The sequence below is a fragment of the Aotus nancymaae genome, unplaced genomic scaffold (genome assembly GCF_030222135.1).
Source record: "Aotus nancymaae isolate 86718 unplaced genomic scaffold, 86718_ANA_hifiasm-v0.15.2.pri h1tg000011l, whole genome shotgun sequence".
Taxonomy (NCBI): domain Eukaryota; kingdom Metazoa; phylum Chordata; class Mammalia; order Primates; family Aotidae; genus Aotus; species Aotus nancymaae.
Genome location: NW_026988422.1, coordinates 59,505,075 through 59,525,917, shown reverse-complemented (window position 1 = coordinate 59,525,917; position 20,843 = coordinate 59,505,075). Strand labels below are relative to the sequence as shown.

General features: G+C 39.9%; 1 protein-coding gene across 11 annotated transcripts in view; it reads right to left on the bottom strand.

The window, feature by feature from the left end:
• The window catches only part of TTLL5 (tubulin tyrosine ligase like 5), a 285,182-nt gene that overhangs the window by 46,066 nt on the left and 218,273 nt on the right, over nt 1–20,843 (bottom strand). For 7 of the 11 annotated variants that reach the window (XM_012438103.3, XM_064375047.1, XM_064375050.1 and 4 more), the window contains 2 exons: nt 17,853–18,070; nt 1,402–1,484 (listed from right to left, as the gene is read on the bottom strand). The exons of 1 other annotated variant lie outside the window; for it this stretch is intronic. In XM_012438103.3, the coding sequence (XP_012293526.1) occupies nt 1,402–1,484; nt 17,853–18,070 (301 nt within the window). The remainder of the gene's footprint in view (nt 1–1,401; nt 1,485–17,852; nt 18,071–20,843) is intronic. 3 more of the 11 variants (XM_064375053.1, XM_064375052.1, XM_064375051.1) reach the window with 1 other exon arrangement.

Sequence of the window (20,843 nt, the reverse complement as noted above, 5' to 3'; positions counted from 1 at the left end):
GGCTAATTTTTTATTGTATTTTTTTTAAATAGAGATGGGGTTTCACAATGATGGTGAAACTCCTTGCCTTGTGATCCTCCCACCTCAGCCTTCCAAAGTGCTGGAATTACAGGTGTCAGCCACCACGTCTGGCCTAGACAAGTTTTTTTTTTTTTTTTTTTTTTTTTGAGACGGAGTTTCGCTCTTGTTACCCAGGCTGGAGTGCAATGGCGCAATCTCAGCTCACCGCAACCTCCGCCTCCTGGGTTCAGGCAATTCTCCTGCCTCAGCCTCCTGAGTAGCTGGGATTACAGGCACGCGCCACCATGCCCAGCTAATTTTTTTGTATTTTTAGTAGAGACGGGGTTTCACCATGTTGACCAGGATGGTCTTGATCTCTTGACCTCGTGATCCACCCGCCTCGGCCTCCCAAAGTGCTGGGATTACAGGCGTGAGTCACCGCGCCCGGCTAGACAAGTTTTATAATCTGCCTGTGCCTTTATTTCTTCAGCCATAAATGGAGAATATAGTTTCTACATTATGTGCCTGTTTGGTGAACAAATGAGTTTTACATGTAAAGCATTCAGAGGTGTGCGTGACACATAGCTAATGCTCAATGTTGTCTACTGTTATTCTACGTGTCTCAGGCATACAGTAATACCCACTTTGCAGCACATTCCCTGCTGACTTTTCTATCCCCTTGAGTCTAAGTTCCCTGAGAGTAGACTGTCTTGTTTACCCTGAGTGTATCTCAGTGCCCAGCATATTATTTTCTCCATAGTAGGTACTCAATAATAAATATTTGTTAAATTGAATCTAAGTGATTTTTTTAATTTTCTGACTTATCAGTGCATTTTTATTAATTATTCATAGAAAACTATCTCTGGACCAACACTGCCTATCTGTATGCACCTACATTGAGAGGCTTCAGGCTCTCAGTAACAACCTGTCCACAGACCATGATATTAGCACACCTAGATCAAAGGCCAGAGCACCAGCTCTGCATCCACACATAACCTTCGACAAGCCCTCAATTTTCTGAGCCTGTTTCCTCATGTGGAAGGGATAAGAAGATAAACCTTACAGGGCTGTGAGAGATATAACGTGGAAATACAATATAAACAGTGAAATACCAGTCAATATGGGGTATTTTTATCAAATGCCGCAAATCTGATAGCATTTTATAAGACTGGGAGGTTTCATTTACCCCAAACTATTTCCGGAAAATGCCTATTCTGTTTTAGGCTGCCAAAATTATTCTAAAGAAGAATGTAACAAAAATGCCCATTTACCAACGTTTTAAGAGGCTGGATATTTCACTCTTTGAACTGGGGCTATCTTTGGAGGCAGAAGAGAGAATGTGCCAAGCCTAATACCTTCTCTGTCATTTATCCAGCTGCAGAAGAGCTGGTGCCCACTAACCTGTGGAGCTGGTGATGGGCACAAAGGCTGCAGGGTTAAGGCTGCTTTGGAGTCCATTCAGCTGCCCTTCTGCGGAGGACCCTCTGAAACACAAAGGAGCTTGGTCAGACCTGCAGGTGGAAAGGCGAGGTCAGGCACAGGCCCTCTGACAGCTTCGCCTCTTGCTCGTGGTGCTTCCTCTCCTGTGGCTCACGCCCTTGCTTCCTTCAAGGCTTTGGAATGTCCTCGGAACCTTTAAAGACCAGCAAACTGTATGGGATGGGGTGGGAATAGTCAGCCAGTGTTTGCTGAACGTCTTTGACAGGAATAACCTGGGGTCACTTGTTCATCACACAGCTTTCCAGGTGGGCCTGGGGACAGGTACCCAGGTGATTCCCATCATCACTGGCTAGTGGGTAAAGAGGAAGGTGGTGTAAGGTACACCTGGAGAGTCGGGTGGAGCCTGAGGTATTCACATAGTTCCTACATCTCTGAAAGAGACATGTCGTTTGAGAAGATCTAGCCCAGCATTGGTGCAAGGATCAGAATGTCTCATAGCCCTTCCCCTCTGGCAAGCAATCTGGGCCCTACCTCCTCCTTTCCACTTTCATTTTGAGGACAACGGAGCCACAGAGGCAGGAGAGAAAGGAACAGCCTTTTCCCATCAGCCTCAGCCTTGGAGAGCCACATCTGAAATCCTAATGCATTTTATTTCAGCCCCTTATGGGACCCAAAAATTCTCCCAAAGCATCTGTAGCTGATATTTGCTCTTTCATGTCCATGTGAAAGTTCTGGAGGGCCTAAGGTAAGCTCCTTCCTTTACAGACGTTAAAAACCATTAGAGCCACTGTGCTCGTTTTAGGAACAGCTGAGTGGAGCAAAGCCCTGGGCTGGTCTCAGTTTCACAAAGTATTAGTGATTTAAAAAAAAAAAAAAGGGAAGAGGTAGGCAAAATCTTTGGGTCAGTAGAAGAAACTGGTTGAGAATAACAGAAAACTGCCTGAGGGATGAGAAGAGTCCATGGGGGGGTTAGACTCAATGAATTCTGGGTCCCTAAAACTCTCAAAAGTTTTCCCTCTCCTCTCTGGAACCCCGAACCCACCCTTCACCTTCTCAGGCTTTATCCTGTTTCTCACCCAAAATCTTCTGACCCTCTGGCTCCTGGTGCCCAGTTTCACTCAATCTTCCATCCTCCTCCCTCTCATCATCTCCCATCAAAGGCCCTGGAAGTCACCACTGATTCAGAATTTGAACATTTCTAATGATTCTACTGTTTCTAGCATAGAGTCCCCATTCTCCCTGTGATGTAGAAATGTGTCTACAGTGATCCAAGGGAAAACTCTTGCGTGAATTTTTCCATGGAAACACTGGTGCACAAAACAGTTTAGGTCTGCTATTACTACTTTAGGCACACTATGGGTAAATATGCTTTTGTTGTGATAACATCATTTCCTTGGGAAAATATATTCCAACTTTTGGACAACCTTCCCCTAAATGAGAACTTTTGAAACACAGCTTGTCAAGAGCCTGCATGTTCATTTGCACTTGCCCCTGATTCTTTGCTGCTTTCCTGGGAATACCTGTGTTTTAGGAAATATTTATGTCGGGAAGTATGTATATGTTCCCCTGGTTGTCTTTAAGTCAGTTACTAGGGTTTAACAACTGGATAACAGGTCCTACCTTACAGGCTTCTGAAGATAAAGCAAGATGGTGAATATAAAGCACATCTAAACACAGTGACTAGTGTTATATTATGGACTAAATATACATTAACTCTCATTAGTATTGTCATTTTTACTTAGGAATATTGCTTAACACTCTCTGCATTCACTGTAAGTCTATCTACATACAGAAATATCAAATTGAATGACTCACTGACTCCAGTAACAGTATGAAATATTAGTGCTAAACTACAGAAGAATGGACATAGGCATTCTGAACCTGGAAGTTAACAGCAATTTGCCATTAAAGTTACAAGGTAATTAATTGGCAACCTATAAGACAAGTCTCATAGTAAAAATTATTCTTAAGATTCCTTAGGAAGACAGGTCACCTTTGAGATTGACATGTTACCTCTTAATAAACCTAATATGTACTTTTCTGCCAGTGTCAGAATGATTTGTTCAACTGCACACCAAATGAAGTAGGTTGTATTTGGAAAAGTAGGCTTGTAGTATGGGACCATGTTGTATAAACTATGTATTTTTATTTTTCTGAGACAGAGTCTTACTCTGTCACCCAGGCTGGGGTGCAGTGACATAGTCACAGCTCACTGCAGCCTCAACTCACTGGGCTCAGGTGATCCTCCTACCTCAGCCTCCCAAGTAGCTGGGACTACAGGTGTGTACCACCATGTCCAGCTAATTTTTGTATTTTTTGTGGAGACAGAGTTTTACTATGTTGACCAGGTTGGTCTCAAACTCCTGGGCTCAAGTGGTCTACCTGCCTTTGCCTCCCAAAGTGCAGGGACTATAGGTATAAGTGACTGCACCTGGCCTAAAATATGTATCTTTAAACATGAGAATAACAGATGCTCTGTAAGAAAGGCCTATGGGAACTGCAACAGACTGGAATGACATTTCTCCCCTCTTATCCTAAGTGTAAAATCAACTACTTTATTAAAATTATAATCTATTTCTCTCTGAATAGGTGAATGTATAAAGTTAAATAAGTGTTTGATACAGCTCCATTATCTGATGTTCCCTGGTCATAGTATATCAGAATACAAAGAAGTGGCTAAAGATGAAGTTAGAAAAACTGGATTTATAGAAGTATCAAGAGTCTGAGAGTGAGAAACACTGAAAAGATAGGACAAACAAAGGTGTCATTAACTTTACATTATACAAAAGTTAGAGTTCAAACATGAGAAGAGTGATAGATGTGATACCTAGTCCTTAATTGCTCTTCTTGGAAATGGTGCAACTGTCTAGGAGATGGGAAGGTGCTTGATGTAGTGAAAGGTTGAGAGTAAGAGGCTTACTACAATCTCAGCTGTGGTAATGGTCTTACTAAGGCTCTTCTCTGAGGACAAACTGCCAATAATTACTAAAAACTGCTTAAGCCAGGGGTGGTGGCTCATGCCTATAATTCTAGCACCTTGGGAGGCTGAGGCAGGCAAACCTGAGGTCAGGAATTTGAGACCAGACTGACCAAAATGGTGAAATCCTATCTCTACTAAAAATACAAAATTAGCCAGGCGTGGTAGCTCATGCCTGTCAAACCAGCTGCTTGGGAGGCTGAGGCAGGAGAATCGCATGAACCCAGGAGGCGGAGTTTGCAGTGAGCTGAGATCGCGCCATTGCACTGCAGCCTGGACAACAAGAGTGAAACTCCCGTCTCAAAAAATAAAGAAATAAAATAAAAACAAAACTGCTTAAGAGCAGGCTGCCTGATTAATTTAGCCACTTAAAAACTATAATGAGAAACGTGACCACATACAGTAGCAACAAAGAATTAGAAAAATTCAATGAATAGTGACACGCTCCTCTCAATAAAGGGAAAATCTCTTTCCTTGGGACATGTTCACAGCTGGCAGCTAAAGAGTTTCCTTAAGCATTAAGTGTACACTTGCTAACCCTTAATTTGACTCACTTGCTTCACATCTGTCTACTCCTCTTGCCTCTATCATTTTTCTGAAGTCTGAGAAAGCGCCTCACATGAGCGTTATTCCTACACTGAGGGAAGAGTTCTCCCGAGCCTTTCAAAGAAATTGTTCAACGATGCATTAAAAACAAATACTATCCTTATAAGATGAAATCCCTGTATTTCATCTTATACGAATATTACTACCATTATTTTGAAAAATTTCTTCTAGTACAAGTCTCTATTTAGGGAATATAAGCCAATCAAATGGCTGGCTAGGAATTCTACTGGCATCAAGACCACACCATATAGCCAGCCTATGTAACATATATATATATCTATTACCTAGTCCAGGAAGGTTATAATGAGCAATTCCACTATCCCTTTTGCTGGTAAGGTTTCTGACATGCTTTTTTATGGATCTTTGTTTCTTTATTTGTGGTTTCCTCTGATCTTCTTTTGCCCATTATTTTGATCAGTGGAAACTTTTCTGAAAGTGATATGCTTTCTTTAAGGTCTGTTTTGTTCATTACTTCACAAGGTTGACTGTGGTTTGCTGCTATATTATTTGTTTGGGTTCTTTTCAAGGCTTTCCACATCCCCAGCACAGGGGTACTAGTTTTCTATTTCAATGGCTTGGTATAAGTTTATCTTGGACTCATGCCACCACATCAGAGATGACCTTTCTGTAGAAGGAAGGACTCACAAAAGGAAAATGCTCAAGATTTTACAGGAAGAGCAGAGCTACAAATGCTGATCTTACCAGGGCTGTGGCAAAACAAGACATGGCTCCATCTGTGAAAGTCCTGAGAACAAACACTCCAAACCTGATCATTTTTATAAAATACAGTGATAACCAACCTCTTTCAATTCCCAAAGAAAAAGAAACAAAACAAAACCAAAAATACATACCCTGACATTCCTTACCAAACACTCACCATAGATTATGTATCCTACAACTTTCAACATATCCACACACACACACAGGTATATGCTGCCTCTTCCTTTTATCTATCAGTCTAGGGATTATGATTCTGAAATAGAAGTTAATGCTAATCCTTAGAAAATAACAATTAGAACACTATTAATTAGGTTCAGGTTCCAAAACCAAATCATGAAACATTTAGTGAAGTCAATTTTGGCACAGTAAAGACACATAGGACTCTGTTTTATAAATATATTGCACATTACCTATTCCCCTATATTTCTGATTACAGTCCTTATCGTTCCGGAGTAGGTCCTTTCTTTCTTTTAATTCATTAGTCTTTTCAGAGGCCATCCTCTCTATGGCTTGTTGTCAATTTCATTCTTTCCTTCAACACGTATTTAATGACCCCCTACCCTGTGCCAGATACAGTTTGAGGCACTGTTCTCTCATGTTCTGCCGTGTGCCCGACTGTTCTAGGAGATTTCTGTGTATTTTTTTCCTTTCTATATTTTCATTAGTTTACTCTGTTGTCATTTTATAGCTTTTCAAATTATAACAAAACAATGAATTCACTTATTTTTAATCCTTGTCTTTTAAATAAACGTATTAAGAGTTTATATTTGAATGCAGTTTTGGTTATTTCACAAATTTGATGTGTCGTATTTTATAGCCATACAGTTTTAAATATTTTATAATTTTCATTATGATTATCCTTTAATGCATGAGTAATAGGTATTCTATTTTTAAAAAAATTTCCAACACATGGATTTTTTAAAAAATCTCTTTTTATTATTTCTAATTTAAGTGCTTTGTGGTTGAAGAGTATGAACTTTTTGATGTTGTATTTTGAAGTGCATGGAGCCTTCACTGGTGACATAGTATGTGCTGAATTTTTGTAAACATTCCACATATACTTCAACACTACTGAGTGCAGGAGTCTATGCATGGCTGTAACTGCTTTCAGGCTGTGAGCTGTGATTCATAATTGGGTTGTAAAATAATTTTGGGGCTCAAAATCAGCATCAAAAATCAGAAAACAGTATTTTGTAAAATTTTAATTTTGCATATACACATACATATAGATAGGTATTTTTACTGGGTTGCATATAAAGTGTCTTTTCTTTTTTTATATAATTTTGCCCATGACACAGCCCTCAGAAGGTCCTGAGAACATGTGCCCCTAAATGTATTTTTTATTATAACTGCTGGTCCAAAAAGATGAAAAGCCACTTATTAAAGCAAAATGTTAATTCTCCATTTCAGATATTCAAATTCTCAGTAATTTTTGAGTTATTTGTTACTGACAGAAGTACATTCAAATAAATTACTCATTAACATGAATGATTTGCTAGTTTCTCCTTATAATTTTGTCAGCTTTTGATTTATATAAGTTTACGATGTTAAGTGCATACAAGTACTTTTCCTTATTCCTATTAGTGATTTTTGCTTAATTATATTTTATCTGATATTAATATGGCTATACCAGTTTTCCTTCTGATTAGCATCTCATAATTGATCTTTTCCAATCTTTTATTTTCTACCTTTCAAGATTTTACTTTATGTATGTCTCTTGTCTCTTTTATGTGGCCAATAACTGAACTTGTTAAAAAGAGGCAATTTGATAACCTCTTTTTTAATGAAAGAGTTTAATCGGTCATCATTTATTTTGATTACTTGTATATTTAGATTCATTTCAACTATCTTAGTTTTTGTTTTCTATTTATCATCATTTTCCTTTGCCTTTTTTTTTTTTGACAGAGTCTCGTTCTGTCACCTAGGCTGGAGTGCAGTGGCATGCGATCTCGGCTCACTGCAACTTCCACCTCCAGGGTTCAAGAGATTCTTTTGCCTCAGCCTCCTGAGTAGCTGGGATTACAGGCATGTGCCACAACGTCCGGCTAATTTTTGTATTTGTAGTAGAGATGGAAATTCACCATGTTGGCCAGGCTGGTTTTGAACCCCTAACCTCAGGTGATCCACCCGTCTCAGCCTTCCAAAGTGTTGGGATTACAGGCGTGAGCCACTGCGCCTGGCCTCCTTTGCTTCTAATTTTCCTATCTTCCACTGAATTAATAAAGTATCTACATGTCCCTTTCCCTGCTCTATTGGTTTGAAAGCTATAGGCTGTGCCTTAATTATGTATTTTTTTCCTAAGTGTAAACTCATTCAGTATTTCTGTCCTGATCTCAAAGTTGACATAGATCCTTATCAACTGAATACTCTAGGTGTTTGCATCTTGTCTTTGTTATCTTTAAATGTTTTTTGTCTTCTTAAAGACCAATAATTATTTTTATAGTCATTAACATTTATTGACGTTTTATGGATCTGTTGTACTTCATTGTTTCTTGTTACCTAATACTTCTGGATTCACTTCCATTCCTACACAGTCTTTACTATTTCCTAATTTGAATTTCAGGTATGCTCTTAGACTTTGAACGTCTCAAATTATTTTTATTTTGCCTTCACTCTTGAATGCCAGTTTAGCTATGTATAAAATAGACTAAAAGTTTATTACCAACACTCTGAAGTAATTGGCTATTGTTTTCTAGCACCTATTATTGCTGAGAAGAATGCTGGTACTCTGTGTTCCTTTGTAACTTACACAGATTTTGTCTCTGGTAGTATTTAGACTTCTCTTTACACTTAATGTTCTGGTTTCTTGCTACTATGATGTGTCTAGAGGTACATTTATTTTGGTACATGAATGAATTTTTTAGCTGAGGACTCATATCTTCTTCAATCCTGGAAAATTCCGTTATTTTTTTAAAGCATTGCTTGACCAATTATCCCTTAGGTGTTTCTTATGATACTCCTATCAGAGTCACATGTCATGTTCCACAAGATACTCCTATTAGACACATGATCTAACATGTCTGACTATTTTAAAGTATTAATTTATCTGTAAAGAATTCATGTTCCAGTTGTTGATTTTCCTGGCAATCTTTTTTAGAATTAGATTTTTTCATGTGTTTTGGAATTTTGGTTTGCAGGCTTATTTTGAATGAGAATCATTCCCTGCCCTTGTCTGTGCTTGCTCATTCCTCCCTCTCTGAAGATTATATAGTTGCCTTCACCAGACCCCTGACACCAGCCCAAAACCAGGCTTTATGGTTGCATTTTGGGGCCCTTGCCTCAGTGATATTTAGAAACCAAGGCAGTTTTGAGATAGGAACAGTTGCAAGGGTATGTCACTGTCTTCCTGACTCTGTAGGTCCATAGTCTCATATAAAGATATAGCCTCTGTTAGTAGGTTGATGCCAGTTTTACTACTCTCCCAGTAGGAGAGCACACTGCATCCTTTAGTGCAGGGTTTTCAACCTTGCTACTACTAACATGTTGGGCTGGATAATTCTTTGTAGTGGGGGACTGTTCTGTGCTTAGCAGGATGCTCAGCAGGATCCGTAGACTCTACCCACTACATGCCAGTAGCACTCCCCCAGTTATGACAAGCATGTCTCCAGATTATTGCCAAATGTTTCTCAGGGGGGAAGCTCCCAGGCTGAAAATCAATTATTTTCAAGTAGTAAGCCTGGTTTTAGGTTCTTCTCTTGTGGGGCACTTTCAGGTCCTATGTATGCCACAGGAGCTCGCCACTGCCTGCTTCAGAAAGCCTATAGCTTCAGCTTCATTCATTGATTCTTGTTTATTTCGGTACAAGGAGATATTTGCCTTCTTTTGAAGCACAGCTATTCCTGTAGGTTTTTTCTTTAAATGTTCATCCATCATAGCTATGTGTTTGCAGCAGAGGGGGGATGTGGATGTGAAAGTGTGAACTTTGGGAGCCAACTGGACTGGAAATCAGTAACTCCAAATCTAATTTTTTCTTTTGTTTGAAACTGAGCCTTTGCCTTCAATCATCTTTAGTTATTAGTATTCAGGAAATAAGAATATGTTTAAATTACAGGTTCATCAGTGGAACCAAATTGCACTTACAAATAACAACCTACCAACAACACAAATGTGATTTCTTTTAGTAGGGAACAACAGCAGCAGCAGAATACAACACACCGACCAGCAGACATTGGACACAATATATGTCAGGGAAACACATTATCTCATCTAATTCTAAGAACAACCCCAAGGCGTAATATTTTATAGATAATGAAACAGAAGCTTAGAGCTATCTCTAGATAACAGTTAATTAAGTGAAGGAACCAGGATTCGAATCTCATTTCAAATCCCAGGCTGTTAACAACTGTACTCTACTGCCTCCCATATGCTACTCTACAAGGCATAAATAATTTAGTGATGAGATCATTGTTATTTAGTGATCCTTGATGCATACACCTTGACACAAAATACCATGTCGTCACCACCACTGTTGCTATCACTATCTCCTCCACTACTTCCATCTCCACTACCACCACTGCCATTTACTGAGAACTTATGAATCTAAGCTGTCTCAGGGGCTGGGAAGGAGCTTATCTCTTCTCTCAAAAATAAACCATGAAGGCAGAGATCTTATCTATCTTGTCCACTGGTGTTATCACTGGTGTCCAGGGCAATGTTGAGCCAAATAGACATTCAGTATGTATGTGATGAAAGAGTGAAGGCAAGGTATCTGTGTTTAAGAGAGCTACAGGAAGCAGAACATAAGAGAAAAGGAAAAATAAAATAAGGAGGTAGATGGTAGAGTCAGCTGAGGAGGTGAGGAAGGGACAGCTGGGAAGGATGCATCAAGGTGAGTAACTAAAACCCAATCTTGAATAAAAGGCAGGACTTGGATTCAAGAGGCCTAAGGGCACTCTGCAGAGGAGATGACATGGGAACATAGAACACAGAATGGGAAGCGTGTGTATGGAGCAGTGTGTGTGTAAAGCGGTGATAGAGTATGAAAAAGGCGGGAGACAGGAGGGAGGTCATAGTATACAAGGCTTGAATGTCAGAGTCGGGACTCTCAACTCGATCTTGTGCGCACTTGGAAGCCTCCAAAGATTCCAGAAAAATGGTTTGAAGAACTACTCTGGAGATAATTTTTAAAAATTGTTTCCTGGACCTACTCATGGATTTCCATAGGAAGAATCAATTTAGACAGTTTTAAATTTTCTACCTGTTCTATGTTCTAGTTAAGCCTTCTTTTTCTTCAAGAAGAACCAATTTATACTTGATATTTTTCAAGACATTATCTTTCATCTAGTTTTTAAAATTGTACACAGTGTACACAGTGTTCTCATAATTTTTCAATCCCTCCTATAACTACTTGTAAAGTCTTTTTCTTATTTTTACTCCTAATTTTTCTGCCAGAAGTATATTTATTTTCTTCTTCTGGGTTCCCCTGGCCCAAACTAAATAAGATTTTCAAATTAACTAATTTTATTGCTTTTTACTTTTATTGCTTTTCTTTCTTGATTGCCTTAAATCTGTTTTTCTTAGCTTTGTTTTATGGTTACTTTTCTAACGTCATGTGATAAAAGCTTACTTCAGTTATGACAAATATGTGGCCTATTCACCGCTCTCAGTCTCTTCCCTGTTTGAGGCATAAGTTCTCATGAGTCTTTCCAACACAACACTCTGGGCAATCAGCTGAAGCCAGTTTATCTGTTGAAACCAATTTGCCATTTGTATCTCGGTTATTTTCTTTTTCATCTTTCTGTATTTTAGTAATGAAAATGATGAAGATTATGAATTTACCTTTGAGTACATCTTTGACTACATTTCTTTTTTTTTTTTAGACAGAATCTCTGTCACCCAGGGCTGGAGTGCACTTGTGTGATCTCAGCTAACTGCAACCTCTGCCTCCTGGGTTCAAGCGATTCTCCCGCCTCAGCCTCCTGAGTAGCTGGGATTACAGACATGCGCCACCACACCCGGCTAACTTTTTGTATTTTTAGTAGAGACAGGGTTTCATCATGTTGGCCAGGCTGGTCTCAAACTCCCGACCTCGTAATCTGCCTGCCTCAGCCTCCCAAAATGCTGGGATTATAGGCATGAGCCACCATGCCCAGCTTGAGCCACGGCACCTAGCTGAAGCCTTCTTAAGCTATGCCACCTATTCCCAGACCCCAAGACTTTTCAGTATTTGCTCATCCTTAAAGAAAGTCTAAATTTGTCAAGGGCTTATATTCATGAGGAACTGATATGGATGGATTCTATCAGAGGTTAGCCTAAATTCCTGGCCAAATCTTTTAAAAAGGAGTTTTCACACTCAGGTGAGAGAGGAGGGAAATGAGGGATGGGAAATATCTAGCAGTTATATTACCGTTTCAACAACCATTTTAACATCCCAGCAGGCAGGAATGAGAGGTCAGATTTTAATTTAAATTATGCCAATATGAATCACCAAAGGAAGACCCATCATTCCATGACTCTCATGTAGCTTTTCTCTCCACTGAGACACACACAATCACACAACTTTTGGTTAGGTGTGGGTGCTAGCACACATCCCTCTGACTGATGTCACTGTTCACGCCAAAAGCAACCCCTAAGACCTCCTACAATGAGGGTTAGTAGAAGACAGAGTCTAAGTGGCTGACCTTCTGACTGGTGCTCACGTCCTTTCTACTCTCAGGCCCTGGCCCTCAGAGTGAGGGGATATTCTTGTCTGCAGTATTCCAGGTTTCCCTTTCATTTCCCAGACTGCACTCTCCCAGAAGACACTATACAAAAGCTCTCCATGTTGCTCTTCAATCCAATCTTCCTGTGCTACATTAACACAAATTCCCCCATTGATTCTTCTTCCTTTTGAGTATTTCATTTTGAGTATTTCATCGTCATTTAAATGGTAACACTGGTGTGGAAAAAGAGGGGAGTGAGTGAGTTCCTAAGTGCATACATTGTTTTTTCAAATGTAGTATTTTAGGATAATTAATCTGCCACTTACTGTATGGATAGATACATATGAATAGATTGGCAGGGACCTTTGAAATCAGTGATGTACTGGGAAGAGTCTGAGATGAGCACACTGGGTGATATGAGTTCCAGTTTGAGCTCAGCCACTGACCACCTGCGTACCTTGTTGTACTCACATCCCCACAACTATGCCCTCGATCCCTTTATCTTCTATCACAAACATTTCATAATTACCTACCTTGGAAATACATAATGTAGAGAATCCTATGTTTAAGGATGGATATGTTACAGATTCAACTATGTTTCTTGAGACTCCATATAATAAAAGGCTAAAAGCCTGGCAGAACATGGTTAACCCGTAATATGGTATCTACTATGCTCACCCCAAGAACTTTTGGACAATTGTAAGTCCTAATTACGTTGCCCTGAAATCTTCTCCTTTAAAGGCTCACATGTTAAAAAGATTTAACATTTTTTAACCTGATGTTTATTTTCATATTCTTCTGACATTAATCTCTTAAACATCTTTCATCATACAGCTGACCTCACCAAATGTTCAGGTAGCATTAATTGGGATGTGGTGCTACCAGAGTACCTAGTCCTGATGGCTTTCCTCCCTGCTAATCCCTGGCAGCCTTTAATAAACACCACTGTCCTGGGTGCTGACACAGAAGAGTCATTACCATCAATTCCACTCAAGTCACCCTGATGAGAATCACCCAAGTGCAGGGTAAAGAAGGCCATCTCAGCTATTTAAGGAAAAGTACTGTAGTTCAGTCTGTGTTTCTTAAACAGTTTTCTTTCTTCAGAGAAGTCCCCCAAGTTACAACAGCTTTGGCCCTACCCTTTCAAATTCATCTCCAGTCTATGAGTTTTGCCCTTGTACCTGGGAAACTGCAATCTCCTCAGGTTTCTTTCTCCATATTTCCTGGAGAGTATGACTCTGGCTCTGAAAAAACGGTCATTTACAAGGAAGAGACAGTTCAGATGCATGTAGTTGTTTGTAGGCTGTCTGTAGTCCTTCTTAGTTCAGCTGACTGCTTGGAAGAAATACCACAAATAGTTTTGAAAGGAGGATCTGAAGCGGGTACTAAATTATGAAGTGTTGCAAACATTGGAGAAGAAAATCAAGAAAGATTATTGGCACCATGAAAATGGTGAAAAAAAAAGAAAGAAAGAAAGAAGGAAAGAAGGAAAGAAATTTAAATCATTCCCTTCACAGAATTGACAAATGAGATTTAGCTAAATGAAATATAAGTATATGAATTTGAGAACTACAACAAAGAATGGCTGGGACAAAAAGGGCTGAGGAAAACGGCTTTAAAGCATGAGGATTAAAGAGCAAATGTGCTCATAAAAAAGTTCTCAATGGAATAGACAGAAAACAAGTCATTTTGGTTAATTATTCAGTAGAGACAGTGGGTTTTGTTTTACAGATGGGAAAATGAAACCTTTGGAGGAAAAGCGACTTGAGTATTATCATAAAGAAACAAGGCCCCACTGTTCTGATTCTCAACTCCCTTTGCACCAAAATCCAAGTGACATTCCATCTTTAATGTTCTATTGTTCTCTAAACTCAAAACTCAACCCTCTAGGATGTGGAAACTTTGATGCTCTTGGAAACTCCTTCCATATTTGTCTAATGCCAACTTCTGTGCGAGAAGAAGTTTGAAGTTCAACCCAAAAACACAGGGCTTGGCATGGTCAAAAGCTCATTACAACTTCTCATTAGTTGTGTCTCTTGAGGCAACTATGGCATTCCTGAGTGTGACTCAGTATCACCAGTCCTAACTGGGGTTCCTGATTAATCTGAACTGAGCCTGAATAAAGGCCACAGTAAGATCCAAGCAAATTAAGCAACAAATCTTATAGGAAGAAAGTAAAAAATTTACATGAAAATTTCTTGAAACGCTATCTTGCTACTAAGCATAATAGTACCTAACACTGATTTAGCATGTATGACATACCCGGGACTGTATTTGTGCTTGACATTCATCAATTCATTTATTTATCTTAATAACCCTATGAGGCAGATACTATTACTATTCCCATTTTAAAATGGGAAACTGAGTCACAGAGATGTTGAGTACCTTGCTATGCTGGCTAGGAACAAGAATTACTTTAGAACAGTGAGAATACATCAATGGATACTCAGGATCCTGATTTCGACAGCCATGAAAAGTTTCTCTAGATTAAAAAATTACTTCATCAATCCAAATAAGTATGGAGTTTAGTTCACAGTAATGTGCCAATGACAGTTTCCCAGTATGGTGCATTCCTCAAATGCACCATGGCAATGTCAGATGTTAACAATGGAAAAAATACAGGCAAGTGGTACGTGGGAGCTCTCAGTACTATCCCTACGACTTTTCTGTAAATCTAAAATTAAAATACAGTCTGTTTTTTTTTTAAAAATTTTATCAGGATACTTGACAGAGGTGATGATACTTTTCGTCGTTCAGATGAGAAACCATGCTATTCTTTTTCCTAAAAGTCAGAAAAATATCTGAAAAGAGTGGGGTCCTCACAACACTGTACATTTTACATGTTAAGTGAGAGAATGTTAAAATCTCTATTAGTACTAACTTAGCTTCAGAGACTTGTCCTAGAGTTTTAAAGGCAAATTGGAAACTATTTCCTGGAACAATGCCTTACAGCATGCCTTTTGATACCTGGATTATATTACTTAAATTCTGAAGAAATCTTTGCTTTTTCCCCCTTCTTTGCATTTTTGATGCTGAGCTGTTTCCGGTTTTCCCACACTCTTGCCTGTCACAGAGAAGAAACCACAAAAATGCTGCAAAGCAAAGTCTGCCCAAAGAGCTAAAATTCCATCTCAGGAGGCTGCCGAGTTCTACCGCCGGCAGTGAGTTCAGGGCAGTAGCAAGCAGTGTCTTCAAATGTCCAGCCCTGCTGCCTGGGCCCACCTCTCCACCAGCTAGCCACACAGGCCACCAAGGGCCCTCCGAGGGTACTGGCAATAATCGGAGAATCCACAAGGGGCACACTGGCAAATTCAATATTAGCATTTGACTCACACATTTTCCTAGCTCACTATGGGCTTTCCAAATGTGTGAAGGAAAGTGTAGTTTTAGAATGCATATGATGGGGACCAAGGCTTACTGAGTTCTTAGGAGGGCCAGGCCTTACTCCATGTACTTTACACATATTAACTCTGTTAATATCTAACAATTGACCTAGGAAGTAGATACTCTTATTGTTTTATTTTTACAAACGGAAACATGAGGAATATGAGACTAAGAGATTAAGTAACATGTAAATTGTAGAAGGTGTCAAATTAGTAAAGTGTGGCCTGAGGATGTGAATCCAGGCAGTCTGGCCACAGAGGCTGCACACCTAAGGATTTTTTTTTTTGAGATGGAGTCTTGCTCTGTTGCCCAGGCTGGAGTGCAGTAGCACAATCTCAGCTCACTGTATCCTCGACTTCCCAGGTTCAAGTGATTCTCCTGTTTCAGCCTCCTGAGTAGCTGGGACTACAGGCATGTGCCACCATGCCCAGCTAATTTTTCTGTATTTTTAGTAGAGACAGGGTTTCACAGTGTTAGCTAGGATGGTCTTGATCTCCTGACCTCGTGATCCCCCCGCCTCGGCCTCCCAAAGTGCTGGGATTACAGGCATAAGCCACCACGCCTGGCCTGGATTTGACTCTACTCTTTCTAGGGTGAGAAGACACGGTTTCCTTTTTATTTTGCTACTGGCCTTCAACCACAAACTTCAGCCTTCCTACTGCCCTTTCCTACTACTCCAGAGAGTTTTGCAGTCATTACAATGCCAGCTCTTCCCAGAACAGTGCTTGGTACTTAGCGGGCACTGAATAAATATTTATTGGATAAATGAATAATGGCAGCAATATAATTAAAATAGCCACAAGGGATTGTTTTCTATCTAAATCCAGAATTTGATTCACCATCCAAGGAAGAAACAGTAATGACTTTTTCTATGTTTCAGGATTCTTCTCACAACTAATACTGATCTTCTGAAGGACAAATAAATGAGGAGCCTCAATGACAGCAAGAGAAATACACAAATCTCTACACAAAAGCATAGCAAGAAATGCCTGCCTCTTCTAAACACCTCTAAAAGTTCCCCAAATTTAAACTGAAGAAGGGCTGCTAGAACCAACACTCTTCACCAATCTATTTCTAGTTCACTGGCTAAACAACGGCTGCAGGTAAAGGATTTTGACTTACAAAAATTTGATTCAGGAAAGGAAATGTCTTTTTGATGTAAACAGGTAGACTACAAAAGGTATTAAAAACACCGTTGCTACACAGAGCTTGCTGACTAATGCCGATGAAGTTATATTATCCCCCTAGATGAAATCTCAATCTTCTGTCTTCCCATTCAGATGCCTAAAAGTGAACAAACCTAGGGGATGCAGGGTATTGAATTTTTTTTTTTTTTTTGACAGAGTCTCACTCTGTCCCCCAGGCTGGAGTGCAGTGAGGTGATCTCGGCTCACTGTAATCTCCGCCTCCTGGGTCCAAGCAATTCTCCTGCCTCAGCCTCCCAAGCAGCTGGGATACAGGCGCATGCTGCCACGCCCGGCTAATTTTTTCTATTTTAGTAGAGACGGAGTTTCACCGTGTTGCCCACCAGGCTGAACAACAGTCCTGAGCTCAGGCAATCCACCTGCCTCGGCCTCCCCAAAGAGCTGGCACTACAGGCATGAAGCACTGTGCCCAGCCAGGGTGTTGAATTTTATATGAAAGTGAAAAGATCTGATTTTTCAGAATGGCCAAGAAAAGATATATCAAGGAAGAAGTTTCCACTTCCACTTTCCAAGCCCACTGTGGTTCAGAAGTGTTACATGCTGCACTGCTGGATTGTAGCTCCTGCCAGGGGCCAGCAGAGTTGGTTAGCGATGACCCTGAATCCTGCAGGCAGCTCTTATCACAGTCACCTGGAGAACCTGAAGGAGCAGGGCCTGTCCCTCCCACATGGGAGAGCTCCGCCATCTGTATGTTTTAGTAGTTCCCCAGGCCATTCTAATTTGTAACCCAAGCTGAGAACTAGGGTTAGCTTTTATTTCCCATCAGGTGTTCTTGTTTTCAGTATTTCAGTGTGAACCGTCTTGAAGAGTAATAAATAAAGAGTACTATTAGCTTAGAACTGATACAGCTCAGTAGAAATTGAACAGAAAAAAACTTACTTGGAAGCCCTCTGGGATGCTGCTCTTCTGAGCACTTGTTTGTGGTTGGGTGGGAGTTTGGGGACCAGGGAGGCGCAAGAACTTGGAGGTGGTATCACTTTTTGTGGCAGAGTGGTTGGCTTCTGGCCACTAGCTGTGGCACTGGAAATTCTGCAGCCTGCACCATTATTCACTGTCCATAAATTGGAGTTAGGTAGTGTCTGGCTGCCAAACATTGCCTACAAAAAAGAAAAAAAAAATGACTGATGGAGCTCATCTTCACATCCCATTTGCTGTATGCAACTAGTCTATAATCCTGTCAAGGGGCAAAAAGAAAAGGAGAACTGTTAATTTTTTTTTTAAAGAAAAAATCTTCTCTGATGTTGCCAGTACAGCTCTGGATTCAGAGAAAGGGAATATTTTGGAGCAGAGTTGAGATGGTCTTGTTGAAAGCATACTGGGCTAGGAATCAGGGCACCTAGGATACTAAGTGTTGGTCCACATGTGTGAACTAGAAAAGCATTTGCTCTCTTTCATTGTAGTTTCCTTCATTGTTAAATTCAACGCATTTTTAATGAATGTCTCTTTTGAGGCATGAAGTACTAGAAATAGAGCACAGAATAAAACTGACTTGTAGCTTGACTTGATTCCTGCCCACTCTGAAACTCTGAGCTCCTCTAGAAAGTTTGCATGTAGGAGGCAAGTGGGGAAGTCAGTGTGGCTAGGGCATGGTGAGCAAACACAGAGGGAAAGATGAGGCTGCAACAGGAACCATGAGCTAGGCCTGGTTATAATCTTCAGGCCTAGTTTAGAATTCTAGCATAGAAACACTTTGTTGCCCTAAAGATTAACGTAAGATTTTACATTTGAAAATACTTTCAAAGCAAAATTACTACATGAATACATGTTATATGAATACAATTGACACAAAAACATTTTTGCTCAGAGGGTAAGCCTATAAATAAAGACCTAAAAATCACCATTTAAACATCACAAATGCCAAAATATGTAATTAGGATATAAAAGTATACTTCTTTCAAAAGTAGATGCTTAAAAAATTTTTACAATTTATCTATTTCATTAGAAATAGTCTTTTTGTGTCTCAATTTGTTACTGGTCTTTTAATACTATTAACACTGCTTTCATCATGCATGCACTGTAAAAACTTTAAATGAGAAATAATATTACGAGGAAAATAACATAATCGACAAAATACATAGTATTTTTTTATTAAAAGGATTTCTGGCAATTGATTTCCACTGTATATACAACATGTAAAGGACTCATGGCAGGGCATGATGGAATAATATGAGATGCTCTTAGGAAATATTCATCTTCTAGACAGTTTGCTAGTATTATTTTTGCCCTTTATGGATTTTTTTTTCAGATTTAAAAGATGAACTGGGTAGCTTTAGTAAAATGTTAACCAATCCTTCTATAAGCATGACTTAAAATGTCCCACTTTCAGAAAATGTGTCAAAGGTCCTAGACTAAGGAGATATGAGGGGGATCCAGGAGTCTTGTGCGGAGTAAATGTGTTTGACTGAGATGCTTGACAAAGAACAAAGAGATTTCAGTGGGAAAGGGTCTGAGCATTTTCAATCTGACCAATCTGACTGAGACGTCACCAACCTGTGTAAACCACCTGAGGGAGAAAGTGAAGAGCTACAATTCTTCTCCATCTCTGAGTCACAGAAGAGGAACAAAGACAAAGCCAGGTATGGTGGCTGACTCCTATAATCCTAGCACTTTGGGAGGCTGAGGCATGTGGATCGCTTGAGCTCAGGAGTTCAAGACCAACCCGGGCAACATGGCAAAACCCTGTTTTTACAAAAAATACAAATATTAGCTAGGTGTGATGGTGCACGCCTGTAGTCCCAGTGGCTGAGGTAGAAGAATTCTTTGAGCCAGGGAGGTGGAGGTTGCAATGGGTGAAGATTGCACCACTGCACTCCAGCCTGGGTGACAGAGTGAGACCTTGTCTCAAAAAAAAAAAAAGGCAGGGGAAGAGGATCAAAGACAGATGCAAGGCCATAAGCAAATCCAAGAGGGCAGCACTGCTGAGCATGTACACATAAGGAGGTTTCCGGATGGTCCAAGAGAATCAAGAAGCCCTAACCCTTCTAAAGTAGGCCTTCTTAGGACAAGGAAACAAATGTTCCAGGAGGAGGCAGCCTTCTGGGACAGGTTCTACAACAAACCCTTTCTTTGCAGCTGCTGTTACCATATTTGAGGGCCTTAAAATCTGTGTGAGAAACTCAACTGGAAGTAAAGAGGGACACAGGAATGGGCTGCCCCAGGCTTCTATTTTCACCACTACATCCTAATAACTGAGGTTAGGTGTAAGGAGTGTTTGAGAGGTGCCTCATTCAAGATGGGAAGAGACCAAAAATCAGAATGAGGGCTGAAGAGTTCTGCACTGAGCCATCCATAAAGAAACTCCTCAGGTGAGTAGCAGAGGAGGGAAAAAAACATTAGCAAAGAGCTCTTGGAAATAAACATATTCTTTATTAAATTACATATTTAATATTGTAAGGAAACTGTCATTAGTAAGAACCTTTATTCAATACATGTTGCCATGGTGACAACTATATTTTCAAATTCATCAATTTTTTGCCCCCAAATCTGGGACATCTAAATACAAATGAAATAATGAATGAAAACAGCAGGTTCAGAACAGTGAGTTTAGTGAGCTCCTATTTTTGTTCTTGTTTTTAAAAAGAATACATACACATCACATATATCTATATATTTATGTACACACATACATATACACTCTACTAGTATTTGTACAGAACAATTCTGGAAGGATACACAAAAAACTGGTAGCCTTCAGGGAGAAGAACTGGTTAGCTAGGGATGAACGTAGGAGGAAGACTAACTTTTTACTATATATCATTTGTATCTTTTTTTTTTTTTTGAGACAGAGCCTTGCTCTGTCGCCCCAGCTGGAGTGCAGGGGTGTGATATTGGCTCACTGCAACCTCTGCCTCCTGGGTTTAAGTAATTCTC